Genomic DNA, 24,731 nt, shown 5'->3' on the forward strand with positions numbered 1-24,731 from the left:
ATTACATTAGTTGCAGGGGTATGAGAAACTGCAAGATCATCTCGACAAAGTTGAGACGGACGGCAAAGAATGGTATGCTGATAAGCTAGGTGGAATGTCGCGTTTTAAAGTTTCACCAAATGGAAAAATATTGTTCTAATTTGTTCGTGGAATTAATGTGCATCAAGGAGACTGCTGCAAGTACTTCGGTGTTAATAAAATATCTTAATTGGGGTAATCATAGTACCGATGTTTTTAAATAAAGGTTTTAGTAAGGATGTAAAGAAGGCGTGGCTGTAAGTCTTTGGTTCCATTGTATGGTATCCTCTCCACAATTAGTTCTTTGAACTGGAAAAAGATCCAAAGGAGATCCCGATTTATTCGGGTGATCTCTGACAAACTAGTGTTAAGTAAAATGTTGCAGACTTTCAGCTGGGAAGACTTGAGCAAGGACATGAACTGCTCGACTAAATGGTGTGTTCGTGCCATCAGTGGAGAGATGGCGTAGGATGAAATTAGGCGAATAAACTTGAGTGGACTTCTAAAAAGTAGGAAGGACTTTTTTTAAACAATTTCCTTTACGCCGCTCACACAGATACGGCGACGATGTAGTAGGAAACGACTAGGATTGGGAAGGAAGCGGCATGGCCTTAAGCATTTGCTTGGAGTGAAAATGGAGAAACGTCGGAAAATAATATTGAGGGCAACCGACAGTAGGGTTCGAACCCACAATGTGCCGAATGAAAGCTCACAGCTGTCCGGCCCCGCGGTGTAGTCACCCGGCGGCCCCGGGTTATTCCCGGCTGGGTCAGGGGTTTTTAATTGTAAATGATTATCACTGGTCTGGGGACTGGATGTTTGTGTCGTCCTTAACGTTCCTTTCCTCACATTCATCACTCTACACTTCCTCCATTCAATTACACCCAGGTTCATATCACATGGTGGAAGTAGGGGCAAAAATATAGGTCGACGCACCGAACAAATAGCATTTCATTTAAAAACTCGCAGCTGCGCGACCGTAACCGCACGGCCAACTCGCTCGGTGGGAAAGATCATATGAAGATAAATTGGAATTAAAGGACAAACTGGGGCGAATATTAGTGTATTTTGTAGAAAGAGGAGTTAAGGATTGAAATGATTTAAACGTAGAGTTTAAATTTCAAAGCTCTTCGAAATAATTTAAGAAAAATACCAGGTAAGCAGTTAATACGAAATCTTCCGCCTGGCCAAAGTTAAATGTAGCTCAGTGAGAAATGAAGCAAACTGAAAACAGGCCCCGAACCATTAGAAAATAACCATCCGCATTTGAAGCCTGGCAGCCTGACCACGAATCAAATGTGGGACTCCTCGGGCTTAGGGTTAGCCTGCTATCTCTGCCACGGAGCCTGGCTTTATTCAAATGAACCAATTCTAGTGAATGCGCTCCACAGGTCTATCAGCGGAGCACAAGGTGGCGTGTGCACGTCAAGTCCATTCCCAGCCTGTTCACAAAGAAGCGGTCTCAGATTACATCTCTATACTCATGCTCCACTGACCAAATCGGCGACGTCAAGTTTTGGTCGCTTGAATCCCTTTGTTCCCCTCACCAAAGGCTTTGATATGCACTGTCAACGCTAATAGTCATGGATGCTCAAATTACTAGTTTCACAACAGGGTCATTCTGGAACACATTCGCTATGCCAATATCGGAGTTCCATATACAGTGGGGTCACTAACACCTCAGAAATCCTTTTACAGCAATCTCTCAAGCTTTCTTTCACAATCACAAGTCTCCGATGTGTACTTACAGGACGCTGATGATTATAATTTGTAAATTAATAAATTCCCTAGTAGGGGATAATTTTTCCCAAAGTTGAAAGAAATGCCTTGCGACAAGTTCGCTGGTTCGATCCCAGTTCAAGCCAGTGGCGTTGGACGACGTTTCAGTGGAATAGCTCCGTGTCATTAAATTTTGTTATGCGGACTTCCTTAACGTACTGGAAGCCAGACGTCTGAGTTTCTTAATCTACGCTAAATCAACTGAAGACACTTCAAACGATTATTTAAATTGTTTATTTTGACGGATTAAACAGAACTTCTGGACAGGCTCGCCGTACTATGGTCAACCATCGTACGTTAATACTGTAATTCAGATAGCCGTGATGAGTAGCTCAGCCGGTAGAGGGCTGGCTTGAGCTAAAATTGACAGATTTGATCCTGTCCCAGTCCAGTGGTACGATATTTGAAGGTGCTCAAATACGTCAGCCTCGTGTCGGTAGATTTTCTAGCACGCAAAATAAGTTCTGTGGGACAATATTCCGGCACCTCGGATTCTCCGAAAATCGTAAAAATGTACTTAGAGGGACTTGAAACAAATGGTAATGATAATTCAGATCCAGCATGTTTGTACAGACTAAGGCCTGATTCTTTTTCCACCTAGCGAGTTGGCGCGCGCTGCGAGCTTGCATGCGGGAGATAGTAGATTCGAACCCCACTGTCGGCAACCCTGAAGATGGTTTTCCGTGGTTTCCTATTTTCACAGAAGGCTGGGGCTGTACCTTAAGGCCACGGTCGCTTTCTTCCCAGTCCTAGCTCTTCCTATGCTATCGTGGCCGGTGTGTCGGTGCGACGTAGAGAATCTTGTAAAATCTTGTAAAATATATTTCCATTGCGAATTCCGCACATTTAAACATATACTGCAGTTGTTTTCCTGTCGACACTCTTGCAATTAGCAGTCTGATTTGTCTCGTAGCCCTGTTAACGAAGGTGTTAATCAGTTTTCCTGTTACTGCCAGTGACATCAATTATAACGTCTGTCCTAAACGAGTCGGTAGCTGGAGTTTTCAGCCCCTGATTCTAGTGTGAATCTGATATCTACAGGATGGAATGTTTGGGTATAGAGTGAAATAATAAAAAAAAAAGAAAAAAAGAAAAAAGTAGCCTATTATAAACTCTGCTAGAAATAGCCGCACGAAATTGTACCAGAGTGCAGCCGTTGTAAGGCAGAGCCTCCGATGAGGGTGGGCGGCATCTGCCATGTGTAGGCCACTGCGTGTTGTGGTGGAGGATAGCGTTGTGTGGTGTGAGTTGCAGGGATGTTGGACAACACAAACACCCAGCCCCCGGGCCATTGGAACTAATCAATGACGGTTAAAATCCCCGATCCTGCCGGGAATCTAACCCGGGACCATCTGAACCGAAGGCCAGTACGCTGACCATTCAGCCAACGAGTCGGACATAAACTCCGGTGACTGATAGGGATGAGTTAATATGCATGAAAAGTGTGTACTGAGACGAAATTGTTGCTTTATTTAGGAATGAAAAATCTAGATATATTTAGAAACCTGTGATTGCCAAAAACTGTCAGCTGGGATCAGTAGCTCAAACGGTAGAGCTGAGTTACCAGGTTCGATCCTGGCTCAGGCCGGTTGTATTTGAAGGTGCTGAAATAAGTCGGCCTTGTCTGTAGATTTAACACTGCGGGACAAGTTCCGGCTCCTTGGGGTCTCCTAAAACCGTAAATGTAGCTAATGGGACGTAAAATTATTATTAAAAGCGATTAGTGTAGACCAGATCTTCAGGGCGAGCGCGTTGTCTTAGAAAAATCTTCACGATACGGGGATAGTCGAGTATTAGTATTTATTGAACCGAACAGGCCTTCGCCTAATACAGAGTTCAACTCCTTAATAAGCAAGAACAAAATGTATAAACTCCCATTTAATAACGATGACAAAGTACTACACGGGGGTAGTCGTGCAGCGTACTTTCCTGGCCCGCTGGCAACAAGAATTCGTGCTTTACCGACCGTCGAGACTGACAAATCGAGTAATATTTGTATTCACCTATATCGTATGAGAGGGTGATGGAAACAACCTGCCTTGTCCACTTCTCAATGAGACAGATAGATTTTTCTGTACACACTGTTAATGTTCTCCAGAGATAATCGTAGAGTTTTACATCGGGGGATTGATCAGACCATATGCTGAGGTGATAACACTATCGCTAATACTTCCTTGAATTGACTTCAGAGGAGAATTGGCTCCATATACCGCCGCAAGTTGGTATTGAACAATAGCAACGCTGCATTCCCTTAGGATTAAGAGTGACAAGTGAATTAGAGGAGAAATGGAAGGTTCTGTTCTAGAGTTAAAAATCCATTCACAAAACCATCCTTATTCTTCTAAATTGAAATTCGGAAATTTTCCTTCACTAGTTGTCTGTAGCAAATTCAGAGTAGGCACTGAAATGATGGCGTTATTTAGAACGCCCGCATCTCAGGATGAGTTATTCATTACGTTTAGACCCGCATGTTTTCTTGCGTCGTTAATATCCTCGGTGTGTAACTCGTGCCGTGGTACTCTTCCCAGACTATCGTAGAATTGTGAAGAGTCGTGGTCTACATGGTAGTCTGAACAGGCTGACATTTAAGAACAATATGAAGTGGGGTCTATCTGAAGAGTCAACTCTCTCTGCCTGCAGAGAACAAACCATGGCTGTACCTACTTAATTGCAACTCCTGCCCTCTCGTTTGTACCATACAAGATTTGGTGAAGGCCACACCAAATGATCAAAATCTCGCCAAATTCTGGTCCGATATAATTCTTACTTGCCTGTACCTCTAGAATGTTTTCACCAGTTAAGCCTGTCTATTTCTCATTCTTAATTAATAATTTATATGATGTATTGCTTCTGATACGATTAATAGATAGTAGAATTAAACATTGCTTGCTTAAGTGGTTTAAACGTTCGTCCGGATGAATTTAGATCTATTTTATGTAAATTCTCTTGGTCATCCCTTGAAGAAAAACTGACGATACGACTCCATTTATTAGAGAAAGGAGAGGGGCGAGGCAAGCTTGCAGTATCGTCATAACCATCCAGCGATAGGCAACTATGACTTGATTTTTTGAAAACATTTCAGTGTTAACATAAGGTATATTATATAATAGCCTATCAATAAAATCGGAAAATCGCCGAACAAGGTATGAGCTCTTTCCTACTACTGAGCCTTTTCTCTTCCAAACCTTCAGAATCTAAACTCTGAACCATGGCATTTTAGGTCTTCCTTTCCGTAACCACCACGTTTGGTTGCAGCTAGTACCGTATGTACAACACACTATTATGGGGATGAAAAGCCGCCTTGCTCCTTTAAAAATTGCACCTCCAGTCGGGCAAATTAAGAACCTCTGAAATTCAAATGATAAAATGGTAAGTATTAACATTGGCAAGCATTATCTTACCAATTCATATTTACCAGTTACTTTATCCCCTTCTGAGTGTTCATACTATCTGAACATCGGGGCGATTAAATTTGCAACTCACTTTGGCAAACTGAATAGCCGAAGTTACAAAGTGTCCTAAAGTTAGTATAGTTACTAATTTTATATTTTTCCTACTTATTCGTTGAAGCCATCATTTTGATGGATTGCATGCTCCTTACGTCTACATAGAGAAAAACTACTGCATTGTTATTAAACAAGACCCAATTTTAAATGATTTTTAGGTTCTTCCCGTTCGTTAAAGCAGCTGTAGGCTACCTTTTGACTAGTGATCGGCTAGAAATTTCGGAGTTGGAAACTTCAAGATCGTCAGCGGAGGATTCTGGGAACGCGTAGATACATTATTACTCGATAAGGGTCACATAATGTTACGATGTATTCAAAATACCGGACAGTTCATAGATCGGACAAGTAGCTACGTGATGACTGGTCACACTAGAACGATAGTTCACTCAGATGGATTGCAGGTGGTCAGAATGTATGTTGGGTATACAGCCCGAAGGCTCGTTTCATCCTTCATTAGGATTACCATATCAATTTTACCGGAGATCAGCCCGACCGAGACCTTTCCCCTAACCCCGGTTCTGTTTTGGTGTGGTAGGGATTGTTTTAAAAGTACAACTATGTAGCCATTCTGTATATCTCTAATCTGAGAGAAAAATGGAAGGGATCAGACACTTCGAAAAATGAATGTATTGGTCAAAGAAAGAAGAGGGCCACGAATGGCGTGAAAAGGTCACCCTAGGTCTCGAGTGCTCTAATACTGTCGGGGTCGGAAAAGTTGAGCAAGAAAGGACGGATAGGTTAGATGAAAGTGAAAAGCCTGGCAAAAGTATGTGGAAGCAATGCCAGGACCCTGCTCAACGCCCCGTGGTCGCAAAGCCACTCTCCCAAGTTGAGAGCCTCTGGGGCCCCTTCTAGTCGCCTCTTTCGACAGGCAGGCGATACCGTGGGTGTTATTCTACCGCCTCCACCCATAGGAGGCGTTCAGTTTTTCCCCTACCATCACATTAATATACAGTATTTGATTCCTGGCAATTTGACATGCAGCCTTCTAGCGAAATCACACTTTTATTATATTTTTTTATATATTTGAGCATACTTATCTCGGCCCTCTAGAATCTTTGAACTCTTGAAGTTTACAACACCGAATGCGCCACTCATTTCTGGTTTGAATCGAAATTTAATCCTTTTACTACGGTAATGAATCATTTTAAGCTGGCATAACCACATATTCTAATGGCTTCGTGTATTACAGCGAGTTATACTGTAATAGGAAAGACGAGATAACTTCAATTGTAAGACTAGTTTCTTAAAAAGCTGAATTTTCTTTTTCTCTCAAAGGTAGGACTAAAATTGGTGCAAATCACCCAGCTGTGAAGAAAATATTTTCTTCTAGATTTACAATGGACGAACGAGCGAAAAAAGCTCTAGTTTAAAATGCCAAAAGGTAAAATTGTAGTGAACTGTAATGTTCCAAATGGAACATGTGTACAGTACTGACACCACTGTCTCTGAAACGGATTTTCTGATAAATCCAAACCAGTGAAAAATTTGGAACTACTGGATATGAATTCCCTAGTTTTTAAACTTTACAGTATGGTAACTCCTTTTTTTTTTCTTTCCATTTTCAAATATAGTAACCCTATCTTTCACAGCTCCACCAGCTATCGTACATGACATAGACGGCACTGGTAAAGCATTCTGTGAAGTTTCCCGTTGCTTTCCTCACAGGTTGATTACAAATAGCTTAATTTATACCGTGCGGGAAGGTTCTTTCTTCACACTCAAAGCAGCTTCGTAGAGATGCGCAAGGACACTGACCGGGAACTTTGATCACTTCATCTTGCAAGTTAGCATTGCAGAGCACTGGTAAATTCCTATAATGTAAACAAAGTAGTCCCTTAAACTGCTTTACTTTACGGTACCTATAACCTAGATTTGCCCTTCGCAATTTCGCAAAACACCACTGCAGATTACTGGATTTAGAATAGTCGGTTAGCAAGCGAGGGAATAGCTTGCTGTTTCGTAGAAAAGTCACAAGGGGGAATTGTCACCACCAAATAGTTGCGTGTACTTGTACCTAGGAGATTGACAGGCCCATAAAATGCCATGCGATACTCGATGATAATGGCGAGATTTGTCTTAAATTCAGACCCTTACCAGGATCTTGGGCGTACGGAGATAATCGGTAATCACGACAGCAGCACAAACCGTAAACATTTATTAGTTTTTCACACGAGATAGTGTGAATAGTAATATCTGTAATACTAGGTCTATTATAAATTCTCCAAACTCATTTTTCTTATAGCCATATGATACCGAACGGCTTGATGCACATTTGATGCAGTAGAATCCCGCACGCCAAGTGATGTGTATTCTAACAGATGAATTTCGTAATGCGATCAGAGGTCTGAGACAAGTTTGTGTTATCAACCGCGAGGTGCAATGAACTTGGCAAGATATTAAGTGATTAATGAACTTTTAAGTGCATGAACCACGCCTTTCCGTCGCTTCCTGTGCTAAATATATAGCGGGTAATGATCTACGTGCATCCGGTGCAAGCTAATTTTCCCTGTCGTGTTTTACTATCTTCATCAAGTAGTGTATTCCTGGTACAAGAGGCGCGGGTTAGATTCCCAGCCATGTGGGGGAGTTTAATTTGGACGCGAGGGTCTGCTAGAGGACCACTCGGCCTACATGTTTATGAAGGTCTGTTCTCATGGCTACTAACAATGCTCCACTTCGTCTCTTAAACGAGACGGTGACGCCGGTGTAGAAAACAAAGAATCAAGGCAGGGAGAATTCTTAGCACTGACCATGCTTCACCTCTTAAACTCAAAGCGCCATGGTATTTTTTTTTTCTGGTACGTGTGAAGAGAATAAAATACCGTAAAACCAAACGTAACACTGTGCGAATCAAATGCCTTGTTCTAAGAGGTTAGCTTAGAGTGGGTTCGAATCCCACTGTTGGCAGCCCTGAAAAGTTTTCCGTAGTTTCGCATTTTCACACCAGGCAAATGCTGGGGCTATACCTTAAGGTAACGGCCGCTTCCTTCCCACTCCTAGCCCCTCGTTACCGAGACCCATTTGTGTCAGGGGGGCGTAAAGCCGGTTATAAGAGATTATATCTATTCCGGACCATTTCAGGGACTGAAGCGGGATCCACTCAGTCTTGGGTAAGTGCTTGAAAGATGCTTAAATTCCTACTCTCAAGGATATTTTAAAATTCCTCAGTTTCAGCATCATGTAAATGCTGGGATGTAAGACTTCCCGACAGTGATAGTGGACACATCTGAATTCCCAGGTGAAAGCACTACCGAAAAGGAGACAGATTTGTTGGCTTTTCAAAACGATTTTTCTACACTTCACCGATAGTAGGGTGCACTTCTGGGCTTTGTTAATGATGGCACGCTTCAAATTCTTAAATGGTGCTGGTTACTTTCCTACGATTAACATCGGTGAAGTGTGCATTGGACAAATGCGTTGCGTTCTAATGTTGCGTCGCCTTCGGACCCCCCCCCCCCCCCGGCATTTCCAGGTATTTTCTAGAGTGGACGAGTCAGGCTAGAGCTCCCAGCCGGCCTAAGGGCATGCGACGGGGTCTACTTGTATTGTGCTTTTCCTCTGGTGCGTGGTTGGTTTTTACGTTGTGGAAGACTCGTGCGAACGAGACGATTTGGTTGCGAGATCAGTCGAGTTATCGATCTTGACTCGTGTACAACAGTTGTGCCTTGTGATAGCAGACTTGTTCGAACTTGTCTGCATGGAGCTACTTTGTGAAGTGATGGCAGTGCTTACAACGCGAAGAGAAAGATGACCTCTCAATCGCGACTGCGGAAGGATCGCCCGTTCCAGGTAAACACAAACCAGCCGGAGACCCGCTGTGGGGTCGAACTTCTGCAAATGGCCTCTGATTAGTGAAGCGTTTTCATTCATTGTGAATTATAATTGTGCGTTCTGATCTGGTCATCCCAGATTAAATGAAGTCAATTGTAACAGTATTTCATTCGTTGCGGTCATATATGGACCACGCTTACACAATCAACCAGATCTCTCAATGTACTCTTTTCTTTTCACTCCTTCCAGATGTTCTTAAGTCTGGCTATTCCTTTGTTGCTCTACAACAGAGATGCTGCGTGACTTGAAAAGTTTTCCGGGCCATCCCTCATTCTCGCAAGTTTCTCTCTAAAGGTTGTTCTTTCCTGCATCCCCACTCCTTCCCTATCCTTGTGAACGTCCTTAAGCCGTAAAGGTTTTGCCTTCCATTTTTCTTGTAGACTAAGTATCCGGTATGCTAATCACTTTGGATTCAACCTCTTAATGTGGCCGTAACAGTGTATTAGAGTATGGCCAGAGGTATCCTATTAACGAAATACCCTAGAATGGGAGTTCGTACTTTACGAACCTATCAAATTTCTAGCAAGTTAGAAGTTGGCTTGAAATTCAAAAGGAAATAGAAACTTGTTACACCGTAGTTTGAGTTCACTAATTAACGAAGTGATAGGAAACATGTCTATAATTGGACAGACTATCGGTGCGAATTTATGCAGTCCACTCTTCGTTAGAAAGCGGAGCTGGAGAGTTCACATGCCTAAACTATTTGTTATAAAGTAAGCGAAAACATGGCACGTGTAATCTACATAGTAAGGGCCTTGTTCTGCCCGGCCAGATTCTCAAAATACACCTGGTCAGAATAGAAACGGTAAGCCCTATTGACTGATAACTTGGTCCATTCTCATACCGGGCAGCTTCATCTGGTCTCACAAAGCGGAGAACCGCGTGCCAACCATGCAGATTAAAATCGAACCGGCGCCTCCTTGCAAGAGGTACACCCGCTACCGCTTCAATAGAGGCCTTTCCATAATGAAAATCTCATTCATCCCTATTCTATATCAGTTTGTTCTCATAGCTACAAATTCAACCTCAGCTGCCTTAAAACTACCCATCAAATTAGTTTCAAGAGAGCAAACTGCATTATGAAACCATCGCAATAAGTAAAAATCGTAGCTCTGTTACGAAAAAAATTACCAGCTACATAGGTCCTCACCGTGATATTCATAATCTAAGTGTGAACAACTCATCCTGCAGCAATCGACACCTAATGCAGGTTTGCTGTGGCCTTGATTTTAGCCGTAGTTCGTTGTGATTCAGGCGAGCAGTCTGCTTAGCTACTCACACGACCAGATTCTTAAACATTCATACATTTAAAATGTGTGCGAGAGATGAATCTGAAAGTCCTTAGACGTGTGAAAGGCATCATTGATCCCTCTAAGACTTCGTAAGGCTGCAAGTTTAGTTTGCTTACTATTTGAGGAACAAAATCTCCTTAAGACTATAACGAAACTAAAAATAGAACGATTAAATTACTACATATTGACCCTCACCCCCACCCCGAAGAGATGTCCTAAATTAGATGTGTACTATCGGTAAGTTCAGGTTGGAATTGAAAGGCTGAATCTCTTCAATACTTGAAGGTTCATTCAGTTAAATGCTTAACTCGGTCAAAACAGAATCCCTTGTACATGTGTAAAAGCTCTAACTTGAAATGCTTTTTTTTCCCCTCAAGTAGACAAAGTATTACGAACATTTTCTTCGGTTCGAAGTAAGAATGTTCTTCCTAATAAACGAAACCTTAGTTTATTAAAATTAGCTGTAGAATACGTACATTACAGACACCATTTACGTTCTAAATTTTTACCTCTAAAACAACATATGACCACGCTTGTACAAGAGTTTGCATAATGCAATAGAACTGATCTCAACGACTTCAGTTAGAATTTCTCTACGCGTAAGTTTGGACTAAAAATAGATGAAAATTTGAGTCATGGCGATGCCGTTGGAACAATGCTTCGTATTGAATAACGTGAAAGTTAAATTTTCCAAACTTAAATTTGACAATTCCGGTAAAATATGACCCTGATCCTTCATAGTAGTTTGAACTATTATAGTACAGGTATAAAAAATAATCTTTAATAAATTTAACCAAGGGACAAACTGAAATCTGTATTAGACTTATTGGTCCATAAGGTTACAGGGATTAATTTACTAGTTTAAACATCTTTCCCCTAACATTTTGTATTCTTTCCATTTGTACTGAAATGGCAATATGTAAAGTCCTCCACATTGTTGGCTTTTCTCAACCCACGGAGATCCCAAATTTGACTTTGCTATTCTAAAAAAGGTCTAAATTCTCTAGGAAGGAACGGATACGATTTTTCCATGCAAGTTCATTCTAGACATTTGAAACGGTGAAATTAAGTGACAAGACAATCTGAGTTTTAGTTCACAATACAGTGGAACCTCATTAATCCAGACAAATTGAGGCTCTACGTTGTAGGAATAAAATTAAAAGTCCCGATTAAACAAAATAACTTATGGAATGAGTGAAGGTACATATTTAAACGCTCTGTTCAGTGAAAACGTTTACAGTATTTTGTATTTAATAAATACAAGGCACACCTTCATTGACCATACTTCACGCGCTCACTGGTTTGAAGAAACTGGTTTTTTTTTTCTTGTCTTCCTTTGACATTAATTTATTTAATAATTAGCTCGCGCAGATGCCTCAAATATTCGCAGTATGCAGATTTTTCCTAGTTATCTTCAACGTGTTTAATGACAATGTTTAGCCGATCTTTGACTTCAGTAATTTTTGGCTTGGGGTTCATATCACCTGCTTCATCCTTGCCCTATTTGTTTCAGAGCTTTCTGCAGCGGTCACGTTGTCAACGATCTCCTCTGCTTAGTTAACATTGTGCTCATAACTAAGCTTTATATTGTAATTACATTCTACTATTATTATTATTATTATTATTTATTATTAAAACAGCTCTCCAGATGAAGTGAAGTCAGGACTAACGGGGTCCTAATTAAGGTTCTATTGTACATTTAACAAATTGGAAGTATACTTGTTACACTTCGCGTGTTTGTGGTATTAAAGGTGACCTTTTGAATTCAGTTTGATTGTTGTAAATGTAAACTTGACTCTTGGTGTCCACCCCCACCCGCCCACTCGGTAGTCGCGGTTATGATCTGTTGCACTCAACACTTTTACGGCCGAATGCCCTTCATGACGCCACCCTACCCGTTATTTTTTTCTGTGGTGGTTGGTGGTATGGTGTGTTAATGAAATGCATATTACGATAGTTTAAAGCCTGAATTAACCAGATGTGGTCTTAGCCTAGACGGGAATGGAACCCGGCGCCCTCGGAACAGAAGGCCACTACATTATCCATTCGTCAGTAGTCTAACTACGTACACAGTGTGCTTAGCGTATTAAATTTTATGGGTGGTGTGCTTCAAAACTGAACTGTAAACATCTTGATTGACATTAGGAAAAAAAAAAACTTCACATTCAGTACATTGTATCACCGTGAATTAAGTGGTGTTTATATTGTTACTCTATAAAATCTGTCAACAAAACTCTGTACCGTTCATTCTCAATCCTCGTGTGTAGAGCAATCATTTCTGCCAACATTGCTTGAAAAGTGATCGAAATTGAGCCGGAAGCATTTGGCAGAGATAAGAAAGTTTTCCTTTGATATTTGGATTCACTCGCGTGTTCTTTGCACTAATTGCATTAAGTGGAGATCAAGTCGCTTAGTTTTCATTGAAATAAGTGGTCACGTCTGCTCGACGCACGTTAAACGATTTTAGCTGTTCTCCCCTTTGAAAATGGTTAATTTGCTCCATGAAAAGTACAATTTCTTCTGAAATAGGGTTAAAATTAAGCAAATGATGAACTTATTTCCTGTACTGAATTTCTTGCTGACAGGATTGGTAATTGTGCAGTATTCAAGCCGAAAGTTCTTTTTCCTATTTACTTTAAGTCGCATCAACACAGATAGGTCTTACGGCGACGATGGGATAGGAAAGGCCTAAGAATGTGAAGGAAGCGGCCGTGGCCTTAATGCCAAGTTTTAACCCACTGTCACCCACGACAGGAAAATGCTCGAATAGGTATCTTAGTTCCATGGAAGCGAAGGCATAATCTTGCTAGGTAAAATAAAGCCTTACTTTATATTTCGTTTATCTGTTACGACGTTGATTACACTTTCCCAAGACCTCGGTATTATTGGCAAATCTGATAGATTACCTTTCGCCACGCTTGTGTATTAATTTGGTAGCATATCATGTACGGGTTCAGCCTTCAGTCGCACGCGTCCGTGGCCTTTAAGTACATGGGCATTTGCCCATTTGCTTGGTGTGAAAATGGGGATCTACGAAAAACCATCTTCAGGGCTGACAGTGGGGTTCTAACTCACGATCTCCCGAATGCATGCTTACAGCTGCGCGACCCTAACCACACGGCCAACTCGCTCGGTTGTCATCTTTCAACTGCTGCATCATACATATTCCTAACTTACGTATAAATTGTGATAATCACTCCCCTGATTACAAAAATGCCTGTCTATTAAATTATTTTCCGGCAATTTTTCGTTAATTTTTACTTTGTCATTGTAATTTTCAGAGATACGTTACATTAAATTCTAGTGTAGTCATTTTTCTTTGCTTCATTATTTAGTAATTTTATGCAGTTCGATAATCAAAATCTGAATATCAGAACTTGCAATAAACGATAATACTCAAACATCAGAAGGTTCTGTACTCGGTTCGCAAAGGGAAATAAAGTGCCGTTCTACAACCTTCATCCGAACTTTGGAAATCTACATCCCTAGAGAGAGATAATATTGCTTCTAATCTGGATGGTCTTGCGATGAGTGGGAGATTCACTGTAGAAGGTGCATATTCATATTTTTCAGGTTGCTGAAGTGCCCGAGTACTAACATAAACATACGCGTGCTGTATGTGCTTGTTACTTTAGTTTCCCCATAGCGAGAATTTTATTTATTCGTGCGTGATTCACTTAAAAGACCAAGGATGAAACTTTAGGTGTCTATTGAAGGAAAAATTCACAATTCGGCGAAGATTGCAGAATGCCAGATACCTTTCAGTGTGAATTGAAAGGGGCATCAGACAAGATTTAACATTCAGAAACATGTGGGTAGTAACAAATGTGTTAACATCCACAATCAGATTACAGGGCTTGCTGATCCTAATCAGATTTTTCTTCTAATTGTTTTAAGGACTACTGTAAAGTAATTCTCAGCTTTTTTTCGCTATTATTATTATTATTATTATTATTATTATTATTATTGTAATACTTATTGACGCTGATTAATTCACTCCGTTAAGAGTTAAAGGGAATGTGTACAATGTACTTTCTATTTTCTTTTGGCTACTCATTTTCCTTAATGTAATTTTTTTCATTTCGCCCTTTTTAAGGAGTTTTACGTCGTTACAGGCCGGTTTTCGGAGTTTATTCGGTCTTTCACTTCCGGACCCTGTTTGTCTCTTTACTAAACAGGACTGCAAATATTTTGCCAGTGTGAAATGGATCTAACGTACCGTACTGTAAACTCGACGAATAGATCAACAGCAATTGTTCCAGGTCGTCTTTTCTACTTTCCACGCTGTCTCGAAGAAATCTCATTGGTCCAGGTTGTTGGTACTTCTTAGCGGATTCGGGGCAGGTTTAGGTCTGTGGTATGGGCTCATATGAGCCTATCTGTCTCACTGCTTTCCAGAACGTTAAGGAAAAAACCCGGAATCGGTCCGTAGCAATTTAAGGGCATTAAACAAATTTGGGTCCTGGTTAACCAGCTACTCGAGTTACGTAACTTGAAATTTAAGAGGAAATGTCTCAATTCGTCCTTCACTTAAACGTTCCCCATAAATGAACGTACGATAGAGTCCTTATTTGGATGGGTTTTTCTGAAAGTTGTAAGATATGGTGGATATGCTTCTATGCTGCTACTACTGCATTCAGAAATAGCTATCTAGTAAACCTCATTACGAGTGCATGACCTAACATTGTCTTAATTGGGCGCGATATAGCGATATACTCGTATTTCCCATTTACCACTGCAATCCCCTAATGGAAGAGATTCGGAATAACCTGATGAGGTAATAAATTGTTCCCTTATACAATACTTCCAAACTGCAGCTCCACAAGAGAAAGGTCTTGAAATGCGCATTTCTCAATATTTGCCCAAAGTAGAAAATTACCCCAATGAGTAAATGAACTACTGCAATCTGAATTCACAAATATTTTCCAATTGATATTTTAGTCATATACCTTAACCACTTAGCCATCCGCGGAAATGTCGGGTAATTAAATTAGGAATACTGGGCCAAGTGGCTGAGGTACAGCGCTTTTCCAGCCTCGGTTCGCCGGTTTGATCCCCGCTCAGGCCATTAATATTTCAAGGTGCTAAAGTACGCCGGCCTCGTATATATTTACCCGTACGTAAAATCGCCCACAGGACATAATTTCGGCATCTCGAAATTCTTAAGTAGCTAGTAGGACATAAGACTATTAGGATTCTAATCATATTTGAAGTATTAAAACTTTCTCCAAGTACTTGGAAAGGAGGATCCTTTCAGTGTATGCATATTTCCAAACGTCACGGAGAGATATTTTCACCAAGCACGATAATGTTAAATTCCGTCAGACCACTTACATGAACAAATAGATTGTAATCTCCACCCGAAGTCCTATTAAGTCCAGTGCAAATGGGTGGACGCATCTTGGTTTACCTTCGGACGACACCGGCCGAAAAGTCGGTGCATGGTCTTTGAAAGGTTAGACTGCGTATTTGCACTGGAAAAAGGTACTTTAACGTGCCATCCGGTGCTAATTTCATGCACTTAAGTACTTGACTTTCAAATGACAGTGGCGGAATTCGAATACAAAACTCAGACTAACACTTAACAAAAACTTAGCGCAACTTTCTTAGATTTGAAGTCTCGATCGCGAGATCTCTCATTGAAAAACTAGTTACTTGAGAAAGTTTCTGAATGCTAGTAAACTTTTAGTAATCTGTACAGAACACTCATACATCACAGAACATATGTAATTTCTGATTAGCCTACTGTCATTCTAGCGCGTCAGGAATTAAGAATCCCCCAACTATTCCGACGTATGTCCTCGGCGTGTGCGGCGTATAAATTCACTACATGGAAGACTGAGCTGCATGCCAAGACGTTACATTCCTTAAGTCTGAACTACCTGACTTCCTGCTTGCAGCCACGTGCCTATTCCAAGGGTTTGTGAGAAACTAATAATCTTGTTTTGCTTCCGCAAATCAAATCTACAGTGTAATTTCTCCAACAATTCGCAGCTTCTCTGTGGTGACTGTCAATCTGGATTACGAGGGAATATTTCAGCGGACTAGTGATACCCTTGAAGACATGGGGAGGAAGGGGGAATTTGAATCAGATTACCTAAAGAGATATGATACCTTCCCATTACACGAGTGAAGGATCAGTTTCTAACTTGATGAGTATCGGTTGGGAAGAAAACAGGATAGAAATACAAAACTACGTTTATCAAGCCATGATGTAGATTACTCTATAGTGGTAAATAGGTTAAAAACATAATAGCGGAAACTCTCCAAAATGCATAGCTTTCAGACGAGACGGCGCCACTACTATTCAGCGGCTTGAGGTGAAACTGCATATGGCTTTTAGTGCCGGGAGTGTCCGAGGAAATGTTCGGCTCGCCAGGTGCATGTCTTGATTTGACGCCCATCGGCGACCTGTGCGTTGTGATGAAATGAAGACTACATACACCCAGACCCCGTGCCAACGAATTTTTTTTTCTAGTTGCTTTACGTCGCACCGACACAGATAGGTCTTATGGCGACGATGGGACAGGGAAGGACTAGGAGTAGGAAGGAAGCGGCCGTGGCCTTAATTAAGGTACAGCCCCAGCATTTGCCTGGTGTGAAAATAGGAAACCACGGAAAACCACCTTCAGGGCTGCCGACAGTGGGGCTCGAACCCACTATCTCCCGAATACTGGATACTGGCCGCACTTAAGCGACTGCAGCTACCGAGCTCGGTAGTTAGTTTTGTTATAATCTCAATGAGTTGGTAAGTGAACAAGTGAACTGGTGTTAGCATTTTTCTTACATTACTAAACGAGTGTACTACTAAATTTGACCATGCCAAAGGTGTCCAGTGCCCGATTTATTGTTCTGGCTCATGAATTCAAACAAGATTCCATAGACACTAAAGGAACTGTTATGCAATGTACTATTTGTGGTTCAAGAATTTAGTTAGATGAAAAACACCAGCGAGATCGCATCAAGCAATACATTTCCAGCTCTAAGCATCAAATGAATTGGACTCTTCAAGCAAACAAATCGCGGCAACCTCTCTTACGAAATGCGTTTCAACAGAGTTCTTCAGAAAGCCAAAATTTGAAGGAATTAAACACTGATTTGTGCGTAGCTCTTACACAAGCAGGAAATCCACTCAGTAAGGTGAACCTCCAGCCTTCAAGGGATTTCTTGAAAAATACACAAAGATCTCAATGCCCGATGAGAGTAATTTAAGAAAAAACTGCATGGAGCCTGTTTACCAAGAAACCATATAAATAATCAAGGAGAAAGTGTCTGATTGCGACATGGGAATCATTGTGGGTGAAACCATAGGCTCAATGGAACGATATGTTTTGAACATTTTAGTTTTTCCCTTAGCAGGGGAGAACCAGTGGCGTATGCTGGTATCAAGACGTGGGCTACCACTAGACTTACGCTATCCCTTTTCGACCCTGCCGGGAATCGAACCTGGGACCTCTCTAACCAAAGGCCAACACGCTAACTATTTTGCCATGGAGCAGACTTGCGGTTATAGCTGCGTACAGCTTTCGTTCGCTCCTGTTGGCTGCTGTGAACTAAGAGATCTCGAAATTTCACTTGTATGCCAAAACTTGTTTTAAGGAATTATGGAACAAGTTTTAAAGAACATTAATAATAATAATAATAATAATAATAATAATAATAATAATAATAATAATAAATAATATTTGTTTTAAGTCCTAACTTTTACGGTTTTCGGAGACGCCGAGGTGCCGGAATTTAGTCCCGCAGGAGTTCTTTTACGTGCCAGTAAATCTACCGACACGAGGCTGACGTATTTGAGCACCTTCAAATACCACCGGACTGAGCCAGATCGAACCTGCCAAGTTGGGGTCAGAAGGCCAGCGCCTTAACCGTCTGAGCCACTCAGTCCGGCAGTTTTAAAGAACAAAATGTTTGGTCTAGTTAGAACATTTTATTTTTCACAATATAAGGCAATGACATCCATTTTAGGACTACAGCCACTACTTATGTAAGATAGTAGAATGAATTGTTCAGATAACGCATGAAAAGTAACAAACTATATAAATTAAAAGTAACTTAGCCTACTGTACATATGTTATTTTCTGCAAAATAGTTTAGACAGTGAAAAATAATTGTAAAAATTTACAGAACTGTAGGCAATGCAATCGTTTTTCCATTAAATCCACTTAGGCGTACTTTTTTGTGTGTGTGATTAGATTTGGTATGTAGTGGCAACTATGCTCATACCATAAGTATACAAATACTATATTATGTAGATCCACATGCACATTAACATGAAATCATAGGTTTTACTTTCTGTAATTTGAATTTTTCTTTTTGTTCAGATGTATAGAAATCGTCAGTTTTATTTACAAAGGCTTTATTGAAGACTGCAGTGTGTTCATGGGCCAACAAGATATGACAAGTTGTCATACATGTCATGTACACTAAATTTTAAATTCGTACTAGCTTTTCCGTATTTTTCGGAGATTTGAAGAAAGATTTTGACGCACTTTGCTGTCTGTAATTATTGCAACCATATATGGCTCAAATACAGCCTCTTCCAGCCATATTTCCTTAAAATAATTAAACATAATTCACACTTGACCGTTGTATTACTTCACAGCTGTTTTGATAGCCGGTTATTCGTGCGCACTTCGAGCCATCAATTAGTCTCAATCCCTATCGCACATTTTCACGCCTGCTTACCGATGTAGTAGTAGTAGTAGTAGTAGTACGTCATGACATGACTGTCGGCCGTCTTCAAGCCCAGTTAGCTATTTCCTGGAATAAGAGTCGGGTGAGGGCTTATGACTTTCTACTTCTGTTCTCCTTTTCATCTAGTATCTCCGTAGATTTTCTGGAAGAAAGCACTAGAAAGCTCGTATTCTGGGCGCGCCCCAAGGATGCCAGGACTTAAAAGTCTTGTGTTCTGGTGACAGTCGAGTAATAAGTTGTCGTGAGTTAGGTGTGTGGAGTAGGCACGAGAGCTCATTGTGAGAGTTAAGTCTCCTGGAGTACTCGGCTGTACAGCAGTAGTGCCGTGATAACCAGCGGACATGCGTTCGAACTTAACTGCATGGTGTTCCTGCGTGAAGCGACTGGTGTATGCGATGAGAAAAAGGTGAAGCCTATTTAAGAATCGGCAGTTCCAGGTAAATACCGCTACCAGAAGGCTCGTGAGACTTAATATAGCCAAACATTGTCTTTAGTGTACAGTTGTGAGTGCACTAATTGGGTCATTCTCGATTAAATTAGTTGAATAAAGCATTCGGTGACTTATTCGTTTTGCTCAGCTACAGAATTACGAACCGTCTGAAGTGGTGCCGTCTGACAACGAAAGCTGAATTCTACTGGACGGATCCTGTGAGTTAATTTTTGTCTACTGCTACAGTGCGCCACCAGGTATCTTCATACATGCCAACCCCTTAGGTACATTAACATGGACCGAACAAGTGGCTGCATGGTTTCACTCGCGTAGCTATCGGTTTGCATTAGGAAAATAGTGGGTTCCAACTCACTGCCGGCAGCTCTCCGCGGTTTCCCATGTTCGCATCAGCCAAATGCTGGGTCTGTACCTTAAGGCCACGGTATCTTCCTTCCCAATCCCTTACTATCTTCGCCGTAAGACCTATGTCGGTTCGATGTACAGCAAATTGTAAAGAAAAAACATTGACAACTTTTTGACTGTCCTTCGAAAATCTCTCAGCCGGAACTGAACCTGCATACGTGATCTCGAGTCGGAAAGTACAACTAACCCACAGACGGCTGCAAGGAATTTAAAGTTTTATGATTTTTCGTGAATAGATTTTGGCACTTTGAACGATGAGTTGACCAGCAAAGGGGACGCTGGTAAAATTTAAGAACAATTTAATCCATAGTTTTTTGTATTCGTGGAAGTTAACCCCGGAAAGTGTTTGCGCACTTTCGTACATCAATTAGAATTGATACATCAATTAGAATTGAGCGGATTCATTTACGTATGTAGGGAAGTCTTTTTTTCATAATACCGGTGGAATGTTTCTGTACATGTGTCCAACTACACTTTGCCAATGAGTTCGTTTCATTGTATCGCATCTTACAGAAATGTATTGCAAATGCTACCATTAGTTGGAAGGATAAAACTACGCACCCCAAGAAATACGGTATTCCATTATCACCCCAGGTAAGACTGAAGGCAAGCGAGGTTCCGATAGAACATTTAAACTATTTCTTTAAACTTAGAAGCACCCTTTATTAACAAATTGTAGATAGATCTCGGTGGATTAGTCAAATGTTTTTTTCTTTCGATCTTCCTTATACTCCGCGACTTTTTTTTTCAGCAGATTTGTGATGACGGGTGTAAGAATGCTAAGAAAAATTTATTCATTCCATCTTTAGCAGTCTCATCTGCAAGTTCGGACTCCTCGCACATTTGATATACCTCTGGCGAAAACCTGTTGCTTCGTGCCTCGGGAGCCGTAAAATAATTCTTGAGTGGGTTTGTCACTTTTGTGGATTGGAGGGAATTTAAAATAAATCCTTTCATCACGTATATTAGTTTTGCTGAAGTGTAGAATTAGGCTACGTTTAAAAGATTGATGAAACTAGACTTTAACCCATGCAAATTTGGCGGAAGGATGAGGAACCAGGTTTCTTAATCAGTGCTCATATTACAGTAGATGGTAAGATTGAGACTGTTCATATACCCGGTCTGAACAGTTTCTACAGTTATATAAAAGTGGTAAATCTGAAGTCAGTGAAAAGATTCGAGGAGAAATTAACAAGGGACACAAAGTCGAACGAGCTGTTTAAAAAAATCCTGAGAAACTTTTGGAATAGATAAAAATGTAGAAAAAGGTTATGCTGTGTAACGTTCAAAATATTAAAAATCGAGAATACTTCCAGCAGATTGATAGGAACTTGCAGAAGTGCTTAAACACTCGTTTAAAAGATCTAATGTTGGATTTAGTTACTGGCGCTCTCGGTTAATCTCTTAGTGTTAAATCTTCAGTTCAGTGTAGTTAGGCTTCCTTTTTTAAGTGATGAACGAGATGGCTTCCCCTCTCTTGCTAAGACGGCGAAGTATTGTACATCAAAATCTGCAAGGGTACTGTTTAAAACGTAACCGAAAATATCGATGTTGATAAGAAATGTAGAATATACAGATTGCTGAAGAGTTGGAATGTTATATTAAAGTATACTCAAAGTCTTCGTTTAAAGAACTTTCGTGACTAAACCTGCTCACAAATGCTGTTGGTCATCTTTCAGTATGAAAGCGAAATTGTTTTAATTACCGTAAGAATGTTATAATTCACAACTTTGTCTTTATTTTCTCACTGTTATACCTATCTGTTTGGATTTATAAAATCTCAAATTGTCTAACATGGCCTATAAATATTTTCTTCTGTTACAGTGGGCTGAACTTCCAGGATTTGATGGTGCGTCAAGGAGCGATAGACTCTCCCCCCAAAACTCCTTTCATCTTGGGCTTCGAATGCGCGGGCGAAGTGGAAGAAGTTGGGGAAGGCGTTGAGGGTTTCAAGGTAAGAACTTGACCTTTCTTAAAGCAGATAGAGCTTTATCGCTGATGTGTGACTTGGATTGCTTCGTCGTTCTTTCTCTCTCCCAGGACGGTGCATTCAGGGTCCGTAAGAAAACGAAGAGATACTGCCCAAGTCGGGAATTAAATCCTTGGGTGTCAAATTACCATAGTTACTTCGGAGCGAAACTCTTTGTGCTCAGTGTCCTTAGTCAGGGATTCAAATCCCAGTCTAGTCGTTCGTTCGGAATTATAGTTCCTACAAAACAGCCGAGTTTACTAATTCGGCAGGGGCTGTCTGGCCGAGGCGGTAAAGGCATGCACGGTTCACCCGGAAGGACATGTGTTCGATTTCCTGTCAGGAAGTCGAAAAACTTAAACGAGATTTCTACTTTCCGAGGTGCACATGGTCCAGAGGTTCACTCGGCCTACACCAAAAATAAGTACCAGGTTAATTCCTGTGGGCAAAGGCGGCCGGACGTACCACAAGTGCCGAGGTTATGGGTAGTGCAAGCATTTACCTTACTTTGTGGCCTTCATGGCCTGTATGGAGATGTCTTTGCTTTGCGGTTTTTTTTTTTACTAATTCGGTATCGGCCTTCGCTAATAACATCTAATTTGACATCGTCCTGATGAATAATTTGGCCCCATTTACAAAGAATATTTTCATTCCTATTTTGTTGGCACTGGGCGAGTTGGTCGTGCGGTTAGGAGCGTGCGACTATGAGCTCTCATCTGGGAGATAGTGGGTTCGAACCCCATTGTCGGCAGCCCTGTAGATGGTTTTCCGTGGTTTCCCATTTTCACTCCAGGAAAATGCTGGGGCTTTACCTTAAGGCCACGGCCGCTTCCTTCCCATTCCTAGGCCTTTCCTGTCCCCTCGTCGCCATAAGACCTATCTGTGTCGGTGCGACGTAAAGAAACGAGCAAAAATATATTTCGTTAGTAAATTTTTCTTAATGTTCCGTAGTAATTTTCATTAAAATTTGTCCCTTTAAAATAGTTAATTTTTAAAAATAGTCTGAAAATGTTTAAAGTATGAGATGGGAAGGACTTTTGAATGGACTCCGAACGTAATCATACCGGCTGATAGTGCCTATTCGCGGATCTAGCGTTTCATGCATTTAAATCTTATTTTTCTTCAGTTTCCCTCTTGATTATTTTCGTACTTCTCAGTTTCTCTCGCACTGAATACTTCAGAATTTGTTACCTTCAATGTGTGGTTTTTTTTGGATTGAGGACACTGTTTGTGGTGCGCAGACTGCCCACATTTTGAGGACGGGCCGCAGCCACTTATCTTCCGGGTTGTATAATACTTTCTTCAGCTTATCCCAGGTATTTCTGGAGTAACTGGATCTTTTTTTGTAGGGTTTAACACCGGATATTAACGCGACGTGATATTGAAGATTAGTCTCGACCGGGTTTCCAACCTCAGCCTTCCGGGTGGGAACCCAGCAGCTGACCCACTGAGCTCGTCACACTGCCGAGGTTGAATAATAAAAGCTACTGTAAAATTGAAGTTTCATAAGGAAATCCCGAACGTCGTCATTCTCGCTTGGGTCGAATTCTTATGTAGCTTGGGTCGAATTCTTATGTAGCCCAAAAGACCACTTTGTGAGCAGATTAACCCTTCAATATGTTTTCACATGTGCAGTGCGGGATAAAAAGAAAAAAACAGTGAACCTCTAAAGGAAGTTTCATGTATCAATGCAGAAATTTTGACATATCAAGGATTTTTAAACCCCAGTCTGTCGTCAGTCCATGGACTAGTTTGATCAAGACCAACTACAATATTATATGTTGTAGTTGGTCTTGGTTTGATGTAGTGCCTGATGACGCAATACACTGGGTCCGCCTCATCTCCATGTAACAACTGAATCCTCAGGCATTCTTAGGGCCTTATTACACAGGGCAGCCAGGTCGCGCGGCCATATCGCGTAGCCATGGCTGCCCGACCTGTCTTGAGCAGAGCGACTGGTGGAGCAACCAGACAGTTCCATGTTGCTCCGTGTCTGTTTGACCATTGATAAAGACACGAGTGTTCGTGAGTTCGATTAGTTTATTAGTTGACTAGACGTTAGGAAAATGTAAATTTGCAATAAATAAAGTTTAGATTATCAGTCAGCTCGTTGTAATTGCAACTATTAAAGCCCACTAATTTGTTACGGTGTCTCACAATTATAGTAGGCCGAAGCAATGCTTCTTGATAACCTTGATATTTTTTTTTAATGAGACATTATTTCTTAAATACAGTGTAATACATAATGAAATAAGTAAAAAATTGCAACTTATTTGCAAGGAATAGTTGCGGAGGTTCTCAACTAAAGGCCGTTCTTTCAAGTCTTGTATGAATATACACATAATTTCGTTCCAAGTATTTAATTTTACATGCTTATTGCTATACTGTTCCGAATTGGAGGGAGTCTTTCTATTTCGCAGATGAAATCTTCAGTGTTCACTTTCAAGTCTATAAACGTTTAACTCTTTCAAAAGTTGTTCCTGTTTCTTCTTTTCTCCTTTCTCTGCACTTGCAGTAGCACTTATTTTATCCATAGCGCACTTCCACTTGCCGTCAAGAAAACGATGCACAGTAGCACGTGGCTATACGTAACTACGGTAAACTGTGGCTGCCGGTCTTTGGATGCCTTGTGTAATAAGCCCCATATATTTCAACACCCAGCCACCACCAGTGGTCGCCAGATTGGTTGCCGGGTAGAGAAGCCTCAAGGTCAACTAAGTGTGGTCGCGCGACTGGCTGCCCTCGTGTAATAACAATAACATCCATAACAGTCCATGCCC

General features: G+C 41.0%; 1 protein-coding gene across 1 annotated transcript in view; it reads left to right on the forward strand.

Moving 5' to 3' along the window:
* LOC136872485 (synaptic vesicle membrane protein VAT-1 homolog-like) overlaps positions 1 to 24,731 on the forward strand; it is a 184,341-nt gene that overhangs the window by 82,906 nt on the left and 76,704 nt on the right. The window contains exon 2 of the mRNA XM_067146291.2: positions 21,807 to 21,936. Within this exon, the coding sequence (XP_067002392.1) occupies positions 21,807 to 21,936 (130 nt within the window). The remainder of the gene's footprint in view (positions 1 to 21,806; positions 21,937 to 24,731) is intronic.

Source organism: Anabrus simplex, chromosome 4 (assembly GCF_040414725.1).
Source record: "Anabrus simplex isolate iqAnaSimp1 chromosome 4, ASM4041472v1, whole genome shotgun sequence".
NCBI classification, from domain to species: Eukaryota; Metazoa; Arthropoda; class Insecta; order Orthoptera; family Tettigoniidae; genus Anabrus; species Anabrus simplex.